This window comes from Myotis davidii, unplaced genomic scaffold (assembly GCF_000327345.1).
Source record: "Myotis davidii unplaced genomic scaffold, ASM32734v1 scaffold854, whole genome shotgun sequence".
Classification (NCBI taxonomy): domain Eukaryota; kingdom Metazoa; phylum Chordata; class Mammalia; order Chiroptera; family Vespertilionidae; genus Myotis; species Myotis davidii.
The window spans coordinates 2,787,126-2,803,737 of NW_006285939.1; the positions used below are offsets into that span (position 1 = coordinate 2,787,126).

Genomic DNA, 16,612 nt, shown 5'->3' on the forward strand with positions numbered 1-16,612 from the left:
AGCCAGTACAGGCCATTCAGATGGGAAAGCTGCAAATTGAATGGGGTAGGGTCTCAGGGAATCACCAGAGTGGAGCCAAAGTGTGAGCCTGGCTGATGAAGACTCATATATGGCTGCTGGTCAGCCCTGTGACAGGGGAGGTGCCAGCACAGGAACAATGACCCCTGTGAGCGCCATCATCTGGGAGAAAGCTGTCCTGGAGTTCCTGCCCCGATGCCAGACAATCCATTTCCTCCCAGTATGTGTCCCGGAACCCCAAAGCTGCCTTGTGCTGGAGCTCAGAGGGATCGAGTCCAAGTAAGTTTGTGCGCCGGCCCTTTAAGAGAAACACCTGGGTCTCCAGCAGCCTCCACTTCATGCAGCCACAATCCCCACTGGTTTTTACAGCTCAAAGTTATGGGGACTTCTCTTCCCAGCTCTAGAACCCTGAGTTGGGCGTCTAGTGTGGGGCTGAGACCCCTTGCTCCTCAGGGCAGCCTCCGCAGCGAAGATCTCGCTCCAGACCAGCCCGTTCCATGCCTCTGCGCCCCCCCTACCTGTCTCAATGTGCCTTCTTCACTTCTCGAGTTGTAGGACTTCCATTCAGCCAGCTTTCAGACTGTTCTGAATGATGACTGTTCAGTATTTTAGTTGTAATTTTGATGTGGCTGTGGGAGGCGGCGAGTATGGGCATTTACCTACACTGCCATCTTGGTTTTTCCGTTTATTGATTTTAGAGAGAGAGAAAAAATTCAATGTGAGAAACACAGCCTGGTTTCCTCTCGACATTCCCTGAGTGGGGATCAAAACCTTCACTGTCAAGTTCTAAATGGGTGCCTTTTCCTTCCAGCTCCCCACTTGCTAGAGAAGTGGTGCCTTCTGGAAGCTGTCGCCTCAGGTCTCGAACAGTTTAAGTCACTTTTTTTCTATTTCCTAGGATATTGAACCTGCTGCTTTCAGCATTTTTCATAATGAAGTGGGATTTTCTCTTTTTGGGTTTGTTTATTTTATGTTCCATTAGCCCTAGTTTATCCACATCTGTTTTTCTCTTCTCCATTCCCCCCCCCTTTTCCCTCCCCTCTCCTTCCTCCTCTCTCTCTCCTCTCCTTCCCTCCTTTCTTCCTTTCTGACTTGTTCTACGCTCTCACCATAGGCATAGGATTTGCAGATGAGTTTACTGGATTTGAGTATTTTCCTACTTACAGGTAATTTTAAGTTAAATTTGTCTGTCTTTTAGTTTTGATGAAGGTATGGTTTATGGGTGATTTTATTTGCTTATGTTGTTGATCTGTATGGTTGTTTGGAAAATTCATGGAGAAATTCAGATTTAGGCAAGCACCATTAATCTCTACAGCCCTGAAGTCAACACCTGTATTTATTTATTTATTTATTTATTTATTTATGTATGTATGTATGTATGTATTTATTTAAATCTTTATTGTTGAAAATAATACATATGTCCTCCCTTTCCCCCTATTGATCCCTACTCCCACCCCACCCCAACCCCCTCCCAGGCCTTCACCACTCTACTGTCTGTCCATGGGCTATGCATATATGCATATAAAGAGAGAGAGAGAGAGAAACGTCAATATGAGAAAGAAACATCGATCTGTTGCCTTTCCCATGTGCAACCTAAGTATGTGCCCTCCTGACCAGGAATCGAACCCACAGCCCCACAGCCTTTTGGTGTATGGTACCACGTTCCAATCAATTGAGCCACACCAGCCAGGCCACCTTCATTTTTGAAGAATATTTGTGCTGTGTATAGAATTGCAAATTTGCAAGACAATGGCCCTAGGATAAAAGCAGCTATAGGAGCCAGCATATCTTTCCAACATTCTTTTTTCTTGGGATTTTTAGCTCCTTACTTCTTGCCTCAAATGGTATCCACTGAATTATCTAGCTTTTGTTATATTTCTAGGATGGAAGTATTGGTATGTCGTCAGGTATTCCATTCCATCTGGATACTCATATCATCTTTAATTTTCAATTTTATCCGTAACATTGTGAATTGTTGTGATACTTTTATTAAAATCTAGAACCTACTGTATCAGGGACTCAGAGACCCCCCAGGTTGAAAGGTTTGCTAGGAAGACTCGTAAGACTCACATATAGTTGTGTTCCTGGCTAAGATCTTTACAGGGAATGGGTATAAAGCAAAACCGGCAAAGGGAAAGGGAAACCAGGCATAAGCTTCCCAGATCCTTTCCTGGTGGAGTCTCATAGGATGCACTTAATTCCTCTGTCAGTCAGTTTTGTCGGCGCGTGTAGAATGTTGTCTACCGGGGAGGCACATTGGAGAATGTGCTCGGGTGTTTTATTAGAGGCTGTTTATGTAGACACCCTCTGCCTAGCATGTACCAAAATTACACACTCCCAGAAGAAAAGCTGGTGTTTGGCATAAACCATATTGTTTGCACAAACTGGTTAAGCACAATGGGCCACTCTTATCATCCAGGGGGAGGCAACCCTCTTCAATACAAGTTCCCAGAACCAGCCAAGGACCAGCATTGCAGGCAGGGCTGTTCACGGATAGCAGTTTGGTTCTGTTAACTCTTGTCTGCAATACCTACCTTGCCAACCACTTACTCATCTTACTAGTAAGAGTTGTTTGGGATCTAAAATAGGTCAGCAATGTCATATCTAATATAATCAATGATGTTTCTTTACAGCCAAAGTCTGATAATTAGATGCGAGAAAATCAAATTATTCTCAGAAAATTATAGTTAATGAAGATAGCAAAATTCTTCTCTACCATAAGCTTAATATTTTAATATTTTAAATTAAGGTAATCAAAATGCCAGTGTGTTACAGCAAATCACATTTCCTTCCTTCATTAATTTCTGTTAATGGGCACATAAAATGAGTTATATAAATGAATAATGCAATGAATTCATGTAAAGGAATTATGTATTCACTCTTTTCTTTTAGCCTAAGAAAGCTGTCAAGGTAAAACCTCGCCCACCTGTAGCTCCTCGATCTTCTAGCAGTTCCACGGCAGCTACTCGGCACAGATTGCTACGAGTTCTCCCCCACATCGGGCAGTCTTGTTCACCATCTCCTGGGAATGCCTGTCTGCCTGAAACATCCAGCAATGCAATTGCAAGTTTGACAGCCCTGCCCGTTGCTGATAGGCCCATATCATCTATAGCTGGTGATTTCCTCAAGGAAGATACTAACTGGGAGAGTAACACACTCCCTCATTCCAGTGGCAGCACCAAACTGTCACCTCAAATACCCCATGTGGAGTTGGAAAATGACAAAGAGTTTGCCGATTCTATGCTCCATCTTGGACCATCCCTGCCTAGGCGGACAAAGCACTTTTCAGGAAATTTGTCACCTAATAATGAGGATGACACTGTTTTATTTCCGGCTCCTGAAGAGTGTGTAACTGAAAAATCCCTTCTACCTGAAGTGGGTTCGTTTCCTTTGTTTTCAGAAGGAAATATTGATGAGCAGAGCAGCGGCTTAGAAGGCACACGGAAGGTAAATCCTGACAAAGGGTTGAAAGCTACAGAGCAGCATCTTAAACATGTTGCGAGAATGTTGAGTGGTGAATCAGTAGAGACTACAGTTCTCAACAACCGTGAATTAAGTCCTCACAAGAACAGACTCTTGTCACCTCTTCACTGTTCTACACCAATGTCACTCCATCATTCTCTGGTGAAGCCACAGAGACAGTCGAAATGTTTTGAGTCTCGGACTCTCCAGTCTTCTGCTTCACAAAATGTGCTCCGGTCATTGGATGTTCGAAATATGGCTGACTCTTCTTTCTCTAGGACTACTCGCTTTCGAGCTGTTAAAGTTGATTCACCTGGGAAAAGATCTGATATTATTTCTAAAGTTGAGGCTCGGGATATCACAGAAATGGCTAACAAGGCTTCCAAAGAGCCTGTCGGTTGTGTAAATAATATAGGTTTTCTTGCTTCGCTGGCCCGGAGCGCAAGCAGAGACGGGTTACAGAGCTCGCGTGGGGTAGGTAGGCTTCGGACCTCTGGAATTGGGCTGTCTACAAACCTCCAGCATTTTCAGGAAGAATGCGTTAGGAAAAGCTCTCCCCAGTTAGAATCTACAGATTTTTATCTAGTAAGTATCTGCTTTTCAATATGTTGTAGTAGTTGTCCTTGTAATGATTCAACATATTTAAAGTTTATTTTTTGTTTACATAAATAAGGAGGCCTAAGGTTGACTTCTTGTAATAGTTTCTTTATCTATTTTCTAGAAAATCTTTTTGATAGTTGATTTTTAAATAATTTTATAGTCCTAAATTGCAAACTGTAACTTGAAAATAATTTTGTGTAGACAACTTATTGCAGCAGCCCCCCTACCACCACCCCCCGCAATGTGTGGGGGATATGTTTCAATACCTGTAGTGGATATCTGAAACCATGATAATACCAAACTCTATATATACTATGTTTTTCCTATACATACATATTTGTGATAAAGTTTAATTATAAATTAGGCACAGTAAGATATTAACAACAATCACTAATAAAATAGAATAGTTATAACAATATACTGTAATAAAAGTTATGTGACTATGATTTTTCTCTCAAAATGTTTTATTGTGTTGGGCTCACCCTTCTTGTGATAATGTGAGATGGTATAATGCCCACATGAGATCAACTGAGTTTGGATATTCTGGACAAAACCATGATTCACATCCTGGGCAGGATAGAGTGAGATTTCTGCTACTCATGCAATTTAAAGTGTGTGAATTGTTTATTTCTGGAATTTCCCATTTAATATTTTCAGAGTAAATATTGGTTAATTTTTGGTAACTGAAACTGGCAAGCAAAACCATGGATAAGGGGGGAAATACTGTATTTTTAAATGCTATTTTAATTAATTTTTCCCCCAATGAGAACTGTTATTTGAGCCATTAAATTATACTCTTTTAAACATAAGTAATAAGTACAATATTGCTGAATATGAGAATCAGGTTCCAAGTTAATTTAATTAAAATTTGGTTAGATAATTTCAAATGAAGTCCAACAGCATTTTTGTAATAAAGTACAAGTATTCCATGCTTGGTGATCTTTAATTCTGTTCTCCATTAACTCACACCATAGATGTTTTCTGTTTCAATTGTAGTCTGCCCGTGGTATTGGAATGAATGGAAATAATGCAGCAGCAGGTAAAAGAGTAGGTAAGCTATAGATAATTTTAAAAACAATATAAGACTAATAATCATATCATTATGCATATTGTTGAATTTCACAGAAATGCGAAGAACCTTCTCTGTAGTATGTACAGAGTAAACTCTCCCTAAACTTTGCTCCACTTAAGAAAATGACTATTGGAACTGACTGTAGGACGTATTTGACAAATAAAACTAAAATGAAATTTAGATGTCTGCTGCCTGGGAAGGAATATGGTCTATGTGAAAAGAAGAGATAAGTGAAGAATTAACATGTGGTTCCCAATGCTCCCAGGCACTGGCCACTCTAGAGCCATGCTGGGTTGCTGGGTGGGTTTTGACAAACCTTCTGGCCCTTTAAATACAGTTCCTCATGTTGTGACCCAACCATAAAATTATATTCATTGCTACTTCATAACTGTAATGTTGCTACTGTTATGAATTGTAATGTAAATATCTGATATGCAGGATGGTCTTAGGCGACCCCTGTGAAAGGGTCATTTGACTGCCAAAGGGGTCTCGACCCACAGGTTGAGAACCGCTGCCTTAAAGGTTCACCAACCAGTCCTATTTCCAAGGCAGCTGTTACTGTCATCATCTTTTGTGTTTTAATACTCAGACTAGGGATAGGAAACTCTCAGACTAGGGATAGGATACTCATTACAAAGATATACCACCCTTATAGCCCAAGGTTCCAAAGGATATTTTGTATATTATGGTTGTTATGTAAGTTTTATGTATTTTTTTTCTTTTTATTAATCCTCACCTGAGGATATTTTGTCCATTAATTTTTTTAGAGAGAGTGGAAGGGAGGGAGGGGGAAGAGCGAGAGCGAGAGCGAGAGAGAGAGAGAGAGAGAGAGAGAGAGATTGGTTGCTTCCTGCAGATGTTTTGACTGGAATTAAACCTGCAGCCCAAGGACTCACCCTTGATTGAGCCTTTGACCAGGAATTGAACCCAACACCCTTTGGTGCCTGGGTCAACTCTCCAACCACTGTGCAACACTAGCCAGGGAGAGTTTTATGTCTTTAAAGAGATCCTTAGGGTTTCTTTTTCACTATATAAAACCCAAGATTCTAAAGTCTTTTTTTTTTTTACAACTCCAAATTATCTTTTATTTATACAAAAAAAGGGCATGTTTAGCAAAAGACACACTGAGAAAAGAGAGGCTATGGCCCAGGAGCAAGGCAGGGAGGTGACAGGCCTTCAGAAGGCCTGCTGGGGGGGAAGGGGTTTGGGACAAAGTGGTGAGAAGTCCTGGGTAAGTGCTGAGTCGTGGGGGCTACAGCAAGAAGAAAATTCCAGTTGCATCCACACTGATGGCAGCTCATGAGTGGGACTCACAGTGACCTCGCTGCTAAGTATTATTCCAGGGGTTCCAAGTTAGTGCTGCCAACGAGTGAGAGCCACCCCCTGGTTCCTGGAGAGTACCCACCAAGGGACACAGGACAGGAAGTGCAACTCGGAGTGAAGGCCAGGGAGAAGCAGGTGCCCTGCAGTGGCCAGGAAAGGTCCAGACTCGAGGCGGAGGTGCTTCCTGTTACGTGCGGGCGTTCCGCTCTGTCTCTGCCAGGCACTCTCTGACTAGGGCCCGGGCATGGATGATGCCTGGGGTGGGGGTGGTGGAGCCCGGGGTGCTGCTGGGGGCGGGGGCGATGGGTTTGTAGGATAGCCCCAACTCTTGGGTGCGGCGGCCCGCTGCCGGCCGCTCCTCCGGGGTTGGCTTCCTGGCCACTCAGCTGCGCTCTGATTCCTAAAGTCTTAATATATCCACTTCTTTTTTAAGAATTTTTTATTGTGGTAAAGTGCACATGACAAAATTTACTGTTTTAATCATTTTAAATGTCTAATTCAATGGCGATAAGTACATTCACATGGTTGGGCAACCCTTGCCACCATCCACCTCAAGAACTCTTTATCTTGAAAAGCTGAAACACTGAGCTCATTAAATACTGTCTCATTTACCCCTTTCTCAAGCCCCTGGAAACCACCATTCTATTTTCGGTTTCTATAATTTTAACTACTCTAATGACCGCATATAAGTGAAATCATACAGTAGTAGTTATTTTGTATCTGGCTTGCTTCACATAATGTCAAGGTTCATCCATGTTGTAGCATGTGTCAGAATCTCCATACTTTTTAAGGCTAAATAATATTTCATTGTATGTACATAAAACATTTTGCTTATCTGTTGTGTATCTGTGGGTAGACACTTGTTTTGTGTTCACATTTTAGCTATTATAAATAGTGCTATGAACATGAGTATACAAATATCCTTTTGAGACCCTGCTTTCAATTCTTTTGAGCATACACATAGAAGTGGAATTGCTGGGTCATATGGTAATTCTATATTTAATTTTTTGAGGAACTGCCACACTGTTTTCTTTCTTTTTTATTAATACTTTTCTTATTTTTAAATTACAGTTAACATACAATGTTTTATTAGATTCAGGTGTACAACATAGTGATTAGACATTTATACAGTTTACAAAGTGATTACCTGATAAATCTAGTACCCTTTTTACACCATAAATAGTTATTACAATATTATTGATTATATTCCCTATTCTATAGTTACAATGGCTATGACTATTTTGCTTTTTAATATGTTTTTTATTGATTAAGATATTACATATGTGTCTCTGTCACCACATCCCCCCCTCCCGCTCATGCCCTCACCCCCCCTCCCCCGTTGTTTTTATGGTTTCTATATCCCTTATAAAAAGGGATAAAGCTTACTCTGTTTAAGTTCTCACAGTGATCATCCATTCTTCCTCTAAATTCCTTGAGCATCCTTATAACCTTCGTTTTGAACTCTGCATCTGGTAGCTTGGTTGCCTTCATTTTATTTACTTCTTTTTCTGGGGATTTATTGTGTTGTTTCATTTGGGCCATGTTTCTTTGCCTCCATTTTAGTTGCCTTGCTGTATTCGTTTCTCTGTATTTGGTAGATCTGCTGTGATTCCCAATCTTGGTATGGTGGCTTATATAGAAGATGTCTTCTGGGGCTCAGTGGCATAATCTCCCTGGTCACCTGTACTGGATGCTCCAAGAATGTTTCTTGTGTGGTTTGTGAGCCCTCTTGTTGTAGTTGTGTCTTGATTGCTGTTGGCCTGTTTGTGGGTGGAGTTGACTGTCAGGCTGGCTGATTATGAGGATTGACCCCAACAACAGTGTTCAAGCAGCTGTTGACAGCTGACTCCACAAAGGGGAATTGGCCGTGTCTGGTGCCCAGGAGGATCTCCTGTTTGATGTGCCACTTGTGAAGCTAATTGGATTGTGCTCTGGTGTGGTCTGAAGCCTGCCACTGGGTGTGCTGGTTCTGGGGACTTTTGAGAAGAACTCCAGCACAGCTTAATGTCAGACACTACCTGTGATCAGCCCTGGGGTACTGTGTAGAGCTACCAAGTGATCTGCAGTTGGTGGCTTTCTCTGCTGAGTGTGGGTGCACGTGAGAGGGTGCAGCTGTGTAACAAGGCTGGATTCCACCAGTTCCAAATCTGATTTTTTAATCAGAGCACCTCAGAGTTCACTGTTAGGAGTGTGAACTCAGCTTCAGTCTGGACCTGCCTTTCTTACCTCCTCTGTCCATTCAATCTGTACTTCTTAATCTTTTCTCCCTTTTCACCCATTCCACCGAACCTTCCTTCCATCTTGCAACCATCAAAATGCTTTCTGTATATAAGAGTTTGTTTGTCGGTTTCTTTTATTTATTTGATTGCACATATAAATGGAATCATATGGCATTTGTCTTTGTCAGACTTATTTAACTCAGCACAGTATTCTCTAGGCCCAGTCCATTTGAGTTGTTCCAGAAGGCAAGATTTCATTTCTTTTTGTCACTGAGGGATATTCCATTGTGTAAATGTAGCACTTTTTTAATCCATTCATCCATTGATGAACAGTAAGGTTGCTCCCATATCTTGACTATTGTTAATAATGCTTCAGTGCACATATAGATGCATATGTCATTTCAAATTAGTGTTTTGGGTTTCTTCGGATAAATACCCAGAGGTGAAATTGCTGGGTCCTACTTTTCTCTTGTTATAGCCTATGTTTTAAAATCTGTTTTGTCTGGTGTAAGTAATTGCTACCTTCGCTTTTTTGCTTGTTTCCATTTTCATGGAGTACCTTTTCCCATCCCTTCCAGTCTGTGTGTGTCTCTCCATCTGAATTCAGTCTTTCATCAATAGTGTATGTAAGAGTCTTCTTTTCTTATCCATTCAGCCACCTTACGTCTTTTGATTTTAATATTTAATGCATTTACATTTACAATTATTGTTGACTAGAGGCCCAATGCATGAAGACTCATGCAAGAATGGACCTTTCTTCCCCTGGCTGCTGACACTGCCTTTGCTTCGGCTGGAGCCACCTTTCTGCCTTTGCTGTGGCCCGGAGCCTCCTTTCCGCCTTCCCAAGCTGCCCAGAGGCCCGGCGCGGCTGGGACAGTATGGAATGCCTGCATCGTCACCATGGCGATGACGCAAGCATCCTGCCCCGCCCCTGGCTGCTTGACACCTGCGTATGCAAATTAACCCACCATTTTTTGTTGGGTTAATTTGCATACAGATTCCTGATTGGTTGGTGGGCATTGTGAAGGTACAGTCAATTTGCATCTTTTTTATTAGTGTAGATAGCTATGTAGTTACTGTCATTTTATTATTCAAATTAGATATTTATATATATATTTTAAAGAAGCCTCTTTATCATCCTATATAATAAAAGGCTAATATGCAAATTAACCGAACGGCAGAATGATCAGTCACCATGATGCACACTGACCACTAGGGGGCAGATGCTCATTGCAGAAGCTTTCCCCTCGTGGTCAGTGCGCCCCCATGGGGGAGCACCACTCAGCCAGAAGCCAGGCTCACAGCGGCAGTAGCGGGAACCTCTCTCGCCTCTGTGGCAGCGCTAAGGACCCCTTGGGGGATGTCTACCTGCCGGCTTAGGCCTGCTCCCTAAGTGGAGCAGGCTTAAGCTGGATGGCGGATATCCTCTGAGTGGTCCCGGACTGCAAGAGGGCGCAGGCTGGGCTGAGGGACCCCCCACCCGCCCCAGTGCGTGAGTGTCATGCACCGGGCCTGTAGTTTCTTATAATACTGGTTTGGTGGTAATGAATTCCTTTAGCTTTTTTTGTCTGTGAAGCTCTTTATTTGTCCTTTGATTCTAAATGATAGCTTTTTTGTGTAGCATAACCATGCTTGTCAGTCATACTGTTTTCTACAGTGGCTGTGCCATGTTGCATTCCCACCAACAATGTACATGGTTTCCAATTTCTTCACATTCTCACCAATACTTGTTATTTCTTTTCTTTCTTCCTTCCTTACTCCCTTCCTCTCTCCCTCTCTTCCTTCCTCTTTTCCTTCTTTCTTTCCTTCCTTCCTTTTTTTTTTTTTGTAGTGGATATCCTAACAGGTGTGGGGTGGGATCTCATTGTGGTTTTAACTTTCATTTCCCTGATATTAGTGATGCTGAGTATCTTGTTGTATGTATATTTAGCCATTCATATATCTTCTTTCGAGAAATGTCTATTTAAATCCTTTGCCCACTTTTTAATCAGGTTGCTTGTTTCTTGTTGTTAAGTTTTATAGACTTAGGTCTTACATTTAGGTTTTTGATATATTTTGAATAAATTTTTACATGTGGTATAATGTATGGGTCTAATTTTACTTGTTCCCATGTATGTATTCACTTTTACCAGACCATTTGTTAAATTAAACAGACTGTTCTTTTCCCATTGAATGGTATTGTCACACTTACCAAAAATTATTTGACCGTATATGTGAGGGTTTAGTTCTGGATTCTATAATTGTGTTCCACTGATCTATATGACTGTCTTTATGCCAGTGCCACACTGTTTTGATTATTGTAATATATTCACTTTTAATGTTATAATTATTTTTCCTGATCCATATTCAAGTCTGTCCTGTCCTAATCCACAGCTCGGCCTTTTGTGTTTCACTTATTTCTTTTCTCTTAACTTTAATTCAGGCCTCAGTGCTTTCTTCACTTCTCTTCTCACTGCTCCTCTGAAACTTCTGTTGCTGAGGTTGCTAAAGATCTCCAAAATTTCAAATCCTGTGGATGCTGGATTGTATTTGTATTTTTATCCTGATTGTTGTGGCCATCCTTTTTTTTAAGAAAAAAAAGTTTTTTACTTATTTTTTTAAAGAGAGAGGAAAGGAGACGGAGAGAGAAAGAGAAAAAGATCAATGTGAGAGAGAGATACATCAATTGGTTGACTCATGTAGGCCTCCTGACTGGGGACTGAACCCACAACATTTATGCGCAGGATAACATTCAACTGAGGCACACTGGCCAGGGCTGTGGCCATCCTTCTTAAAATGGGTTTTTGTTTTTTGGTCTTTTTCTCAAACTCTCTTTTTCCCTCTCTCATTCTGGTCTATCACATTGTTGTAAATTTTTATTTTAACCTCATTTTTCTGTTGTACTTGTTTTGCCAGCCCTCTGGTATATACTCTTTTGGTTGACTTCATTTAGGTCAAGCCATCTGCTGCTTCCTACAGCTAGAGCTCTGTAACTTGCTGCCATTTCCTTTCAGTAATAACTGTATCATTCTGAATTACCTACAAGAACCTGTGAAAGTTTTGGTATAAGTTTTATTTAATTGACCTACTAAGTTCTTCTTTGGTCCTCTTTGCTTTTCACTATTGGGTTTCCCTTGGAAATTTTATCCTCTTTATAGCTTTAGTTATCATTTTGGTAGATGGTTACCAAACTTGCATCTTGAGCACTACTTTATTACTTTGTTGACTGCATTTTCTGTTGGGTGAATTTTTAAAAAAATATATATCTTACTGATTTTTTACAGAGAGGAAGGGAGAGGGATAGAGAGTTTGAAACATCAATGAGAGAGAAACATCGACCAGCTGCCTCCTGCACACTCCCTACTGGGGATGTGCCCGCAACCAAGGTACATGCCCTTGACTGGAATCGAACCCGGGACCCCCCAGTCAGCAGGCCGATGCTCTATCCACTGAGCAAACTGGTCAGGAGAAGGGTGAATTTTTTATAGATCATTGTGCTAGATAAAATATTAGACCTGGAAATACCAAACAAGTGAGTTAATCCAAATATATTTAATATTTTTCTCAAAAGCAACTCTTCACATCAACATTACTTTATTGACTTTTTAAAGATTTGTATGACACATATTTGAGAGAAAGCTTCAGAGAGGAGTTGATGATTGATATCTTCTTATAGGATAAGTTGAGTTTTCTTAGATTGGCAAAGTAGAATAGAGCACTTTAGAAGAGACTGTGCATGTAATGTGTCTGGTGCATCATTCAGAGTGGACACGATGTGGTAAAGGACTTTGGAAAGTTAGGTATTATGTTGGACATAGCACAGTTGGAATGCCAGTCTGAGGACTTTGATTTTTTTTCTGATTTGTTGTATGAAACCTATATATTAGCCGGGAGTAGATGACTACAGAATGGTTTTCTCTAATGGGTGGAAAGGCATATGGAAACTGTTCTCATAGAAGATTGCAGTTATGTTTTGGTGCCGCTTCATTCCTGATACAATGATGTTCTCTGTCTTAGCACATTCACAAGAGTTCTTGAGTGAAAAAAGTTTGGGAAACATTGATTTAAGCACGCCTAACAAAAGAAAAAAAAATGAAAATATGACTCCACTGAACTAAGCTCTATCATCAATAGATTTTTTACTTTATTTAGAGGAGACTTTTAAACCTGAATTTCAGTGATAAGTGCCCTTTGATGAGCTGATAGAGGATATCCAGTAGTATGTGCCTTTCTTTTGTGTGCTGTGAAATGTGTACCTTATTTTTACTTTTTAAGATGTAGAAAGTATCCCATCACCTGTGTGAAATGTTCTTAATAGCTAAGTGCACTTGAAGAAGAAAGTGAATGCTGAATGGGTGCCCAGCATTATTAGACTCATCCAGTTAGTTGTTTCAAATGTTTCCAGTATGGGGCAAGATCTGGGCATGCATTTTAGACTGGTAATAGAGCAGATGTGATTTTGCCAGGCTGGTATATCCAGCACCCAATCCAGGTTGTGAAAAAAGGTGTGTTTGTAAATCAAATTTTTTGAACTCTTGAAGAATTTTTAGAGACTTTTAGCTGCCATATAAACATTAAGCCCAGGCCTATCAAACCTTTCTCAATAGCACACGCAAAATAGGTGCCTCTCCATTGACACAGCAATTTTCCTTCTCATTCCTTCCCCTTGTTTTTGTTTTCTTTGCCTCTTGCTTCTTGAACTTTAAGTGCTACCAAGCACTATGTACTTGCATTGTTGTAGCAACTATGGGCATGAGTTTGAGCCTCTCTACTTAGGAGGGGTTTGTTGGAAATTTGCTCAATTCTAAAAGCATTCCACTTAGTAAAGAAATAGATTTATTCTTCCTTGTAACAAATATGACAGTATGAAATTTAGTAAATGTTACAATAGTACAGAGTTTAGTAAATGTTTTTTGAAAAGGTTGTACTGTGAAATCAACCATATTAGTAATTATTGCTAGTATGTTTTATATAATTATAACATTTAAAATTTCTAGAATGCTTTTTATATATTAGAACTGAGTTGACCTTAAAACACTTAGATGTCTAGAGATAAAAGTAGATGTTCCGGTATCTTAAACATGAACAAATTGAAGTTTTGAAAGAATAAATAACTTTCTTGCTGAATTTGCTTTCTATGGCATAATTATGACTAAAAGAACAATTTCATGAGACTCTGCTCCTCCTTCTTGGTGTGAAAAACAGGGTGACTATATTACATATTATGTTGTTTTTCAGAGGCCTCATAAAAATGGTTTTGAATCAGACATTTTTCTTGATTCACTGTCAAAGTTTAATGCACTTTATATATGCTGATTGTCCTAGAAATAATCACTACTGTGTTGGTGTGTACACACATTCTAAAAATATGAGTCACAGTTAGTTGAAACCTTCCACATCTTAAACATATAACAGTTCTGCATCTTCACTTTCAGATTCTATAAATAATTTTAGATAAAAAAATAGTACAAATTAATTTTTATGGAGTAAAAGTTTGCTTGTGTTTTGCTTAATAGCATTTCACATTTAGAATTTTATGCCTGTATTAATCAAGGTTTCCTTTCTCTAAACAGGAGAATGTACTCATCTCCTCCCACCTGTGCAAGCCCCTATTCAAACAAAGAAGAAAACAGCAAAGCATTGTTTTCTTTGTGGGAAGAAAACTGGACTGGCTACTAGCTACGAATGCAGGCAGGTTGGCTAGCTGGAAAAGTTGAGATGCTTTCTTTGTGATAGCCCAACTTGGGAATACAATGTAAAATGTTCTTTAAGTTGGTTATTCAGAACATCATGAAGATGATGTTCATATGGCAGACCTCTGTTTAACTCCTTCTAATTGGCTGAAGTAAAGAGCAACTAGATAGCTCATGAATTTCCAAACTCATGAGATCCTGCCCTGCCCTTTAAATTAGAAGGTTTAAACCAATGGGAGACTATACTTTTTTTTATGATAGATATACTTATTTTTTGTTGTTGTAATACAGCTTGGAAGAATCCCTCTAATATTCTATTTTAAATTTAATAAGAAAGGACTACATTTAAAATTAATGTAGTATAAATTTTAACAATTATATAGTATGCTTTTTATTTCAAAACAGATGAATAATATATTTATAAAAATTAATGAATGTCTTCCTACCCATAATTATTTCTTTCATTAGTATAGATTAATATGCTTCAAGGATAGTGTCTGCCCTTAGGTTGAGGACAAATATTAAAAATAACTCTTGCTTTTTAGAGTGTATTTTATTCAAATGGGAACAGCTTATCTTGTTGCTAGAAATATTTTTTAAATCCATTCGTGGTTTAGTTAGTTTTTACATAATTTAATTTTCCTATCAGACAAATTTTTCAGAAATTCATAGTTCTCCCAGGTTTAAATAGTTGGACTATTTATCAGTTTTTGCAATTTTACTACTTCCCAAAGGTCTACACCCTATTTCATTCCATAATGGATTCTTTATTATAAACTCTCATGATTATGGACAATTAGCTTGTTCTTTTGGGGGTGGTGCTTGTGCTTGTCTATAAGCAGACGGGAAATGCCCGTGCTGAAATGGCTCAAGAGTACCACAGGGCTCCTGTTGGACTCCCTGAAGTCAAGCGCTGATCTCCCAGAGAAGAGCCTCTAATAAAAATGCGACTATTCATGTGAACTTTTTTGTGCTTTAGATGTGGAAACAACTTCTGTGCATCTCATCGCTATGCAGAAACTCATGGCTGCACCTATGATTACAAGAGTGCAGGGAGGAGATACTTACAGGAGGCAAATCCTGTGGTTAATGCACCAAAACTTCCAAAAATCTAACTCTTGCTCTGCACCTAACTCTTCTGCCTGAGAAGTCGTATTACAGTGACAGCCAGAAGAAATATTGTTAGACTGCATTAATTTTGTTCTATACCAAAAGATTTACCAAATAACAAAAGCATACAATGCACACTGTTGGAGAATGAGAATGCTACTGTATTTGACATCTCTATTTTTTGGTGAATCAAAAGTTTTAAAAGTAGTTTTAAAAACTTTAAACTAAATGAGTTAGCTTTGTTGTTGCATGTCTTATGTTAAGTACCTATATATTTGATATTGCAATTTTACTAGACAAGTCTTCAAAAGACGCACTTTAAGAAGTGTCCATTGACTGCATAACTGTCTTCCACATTGTACAGAAATGACCTGTCGTGTAATGGCACTATTCAAACCGACCACTTTTTTTTGTGGGGGTGGGGTGGGTGGGGATTTGTAAAAGAAAAATACCATGTGTGAAAGTTTATTCAGTTCACTAGCAAGTTCCTTTTTATTTCAAGCTGCTTTTTATAAAAAAGAACATTTGGTTTTCCAGTGTGTTTTTAATACATATAATTCTTCCATATTCACATTGGCATTCGGATATGTATCCATTCTATAAAACACATCATGTTAATCATAGTATATATTTCTTAAAATACTACTTTTTGAATGGTAGTTTTAAAATGGATGTCCCACTTGTTGCCATTAAATTCAGAACCCAACTTTTAAATTTTTGAAAAACAAAATCTCACAACTTGCTTTGTTTTTCTTATATGTTGAGTGCTATTACCAGGAGAAATTAAAATAAATATTCAATTTCATTATGAGTTTGATTATTTAAAATAATTTTTGAGTTGTTTTTTGCTTGATCTCTTTACCTTTATCACTAAATCCCCCAAACCCTTCCCTCTGATAGCTCTCAGTCTGTTCCATGTATCCATGCCTCTGTTTCTATTTTGTTAGTTTATTTTTCACTAGTTTCCACATGTAAGTGAGATCATATGGTATTTGTCTTTCTCTGACTGGCTTATTTCACTTAGCATAATACTCTCCAGGTCCATCAGTACAGCTGCAAAGGGTAAGATTTTCTTCTTTTTGTGGTTGAATAGTATTTCACTATGTAAATATACTAGAGCTTTTTAAATATATATA

General features: G+C 39.2%; 1 protein-coding gene across 4 annotated transcripts in view; it reads left to right on the forward strand.

The window, feature by feature from the left end:
* ZFAND4 (zinc finger, AN1-type domain 4) overlaps positions 1–15,881 on the forward strand; it is an 85,308-nt gene extending 69,427 nt beyond the window's left edge. For all 4 annotated transcript variants that reach the window (XM_006757146.2, XM_015559669.1, XM_015559670.1 and 1 more), the window contains 4 exons: positions 2,911–4,065; positions 5,077–5,131; positions 14,247–14,364; positions 15,346–15,881. In XM_006757146.2, coding sequence (XP_006757209.1) covers positions 2,911–4,065; positions 5,077–5,131; positions 14,247–14,364; positions 15,346–15,481 — 1,464 coding nt within the window. In that variant the 3' untranslated portion in view covers positions 15,482–15,881. The remainder of the gene's footprint in view (positions 1–2,910; positions 4,066–5,076; positions 5,132–14,246; positions 14,365–15,345) is intronic.
* Positions 15,882–16,612: the final 731 nt, after the last annotated feature.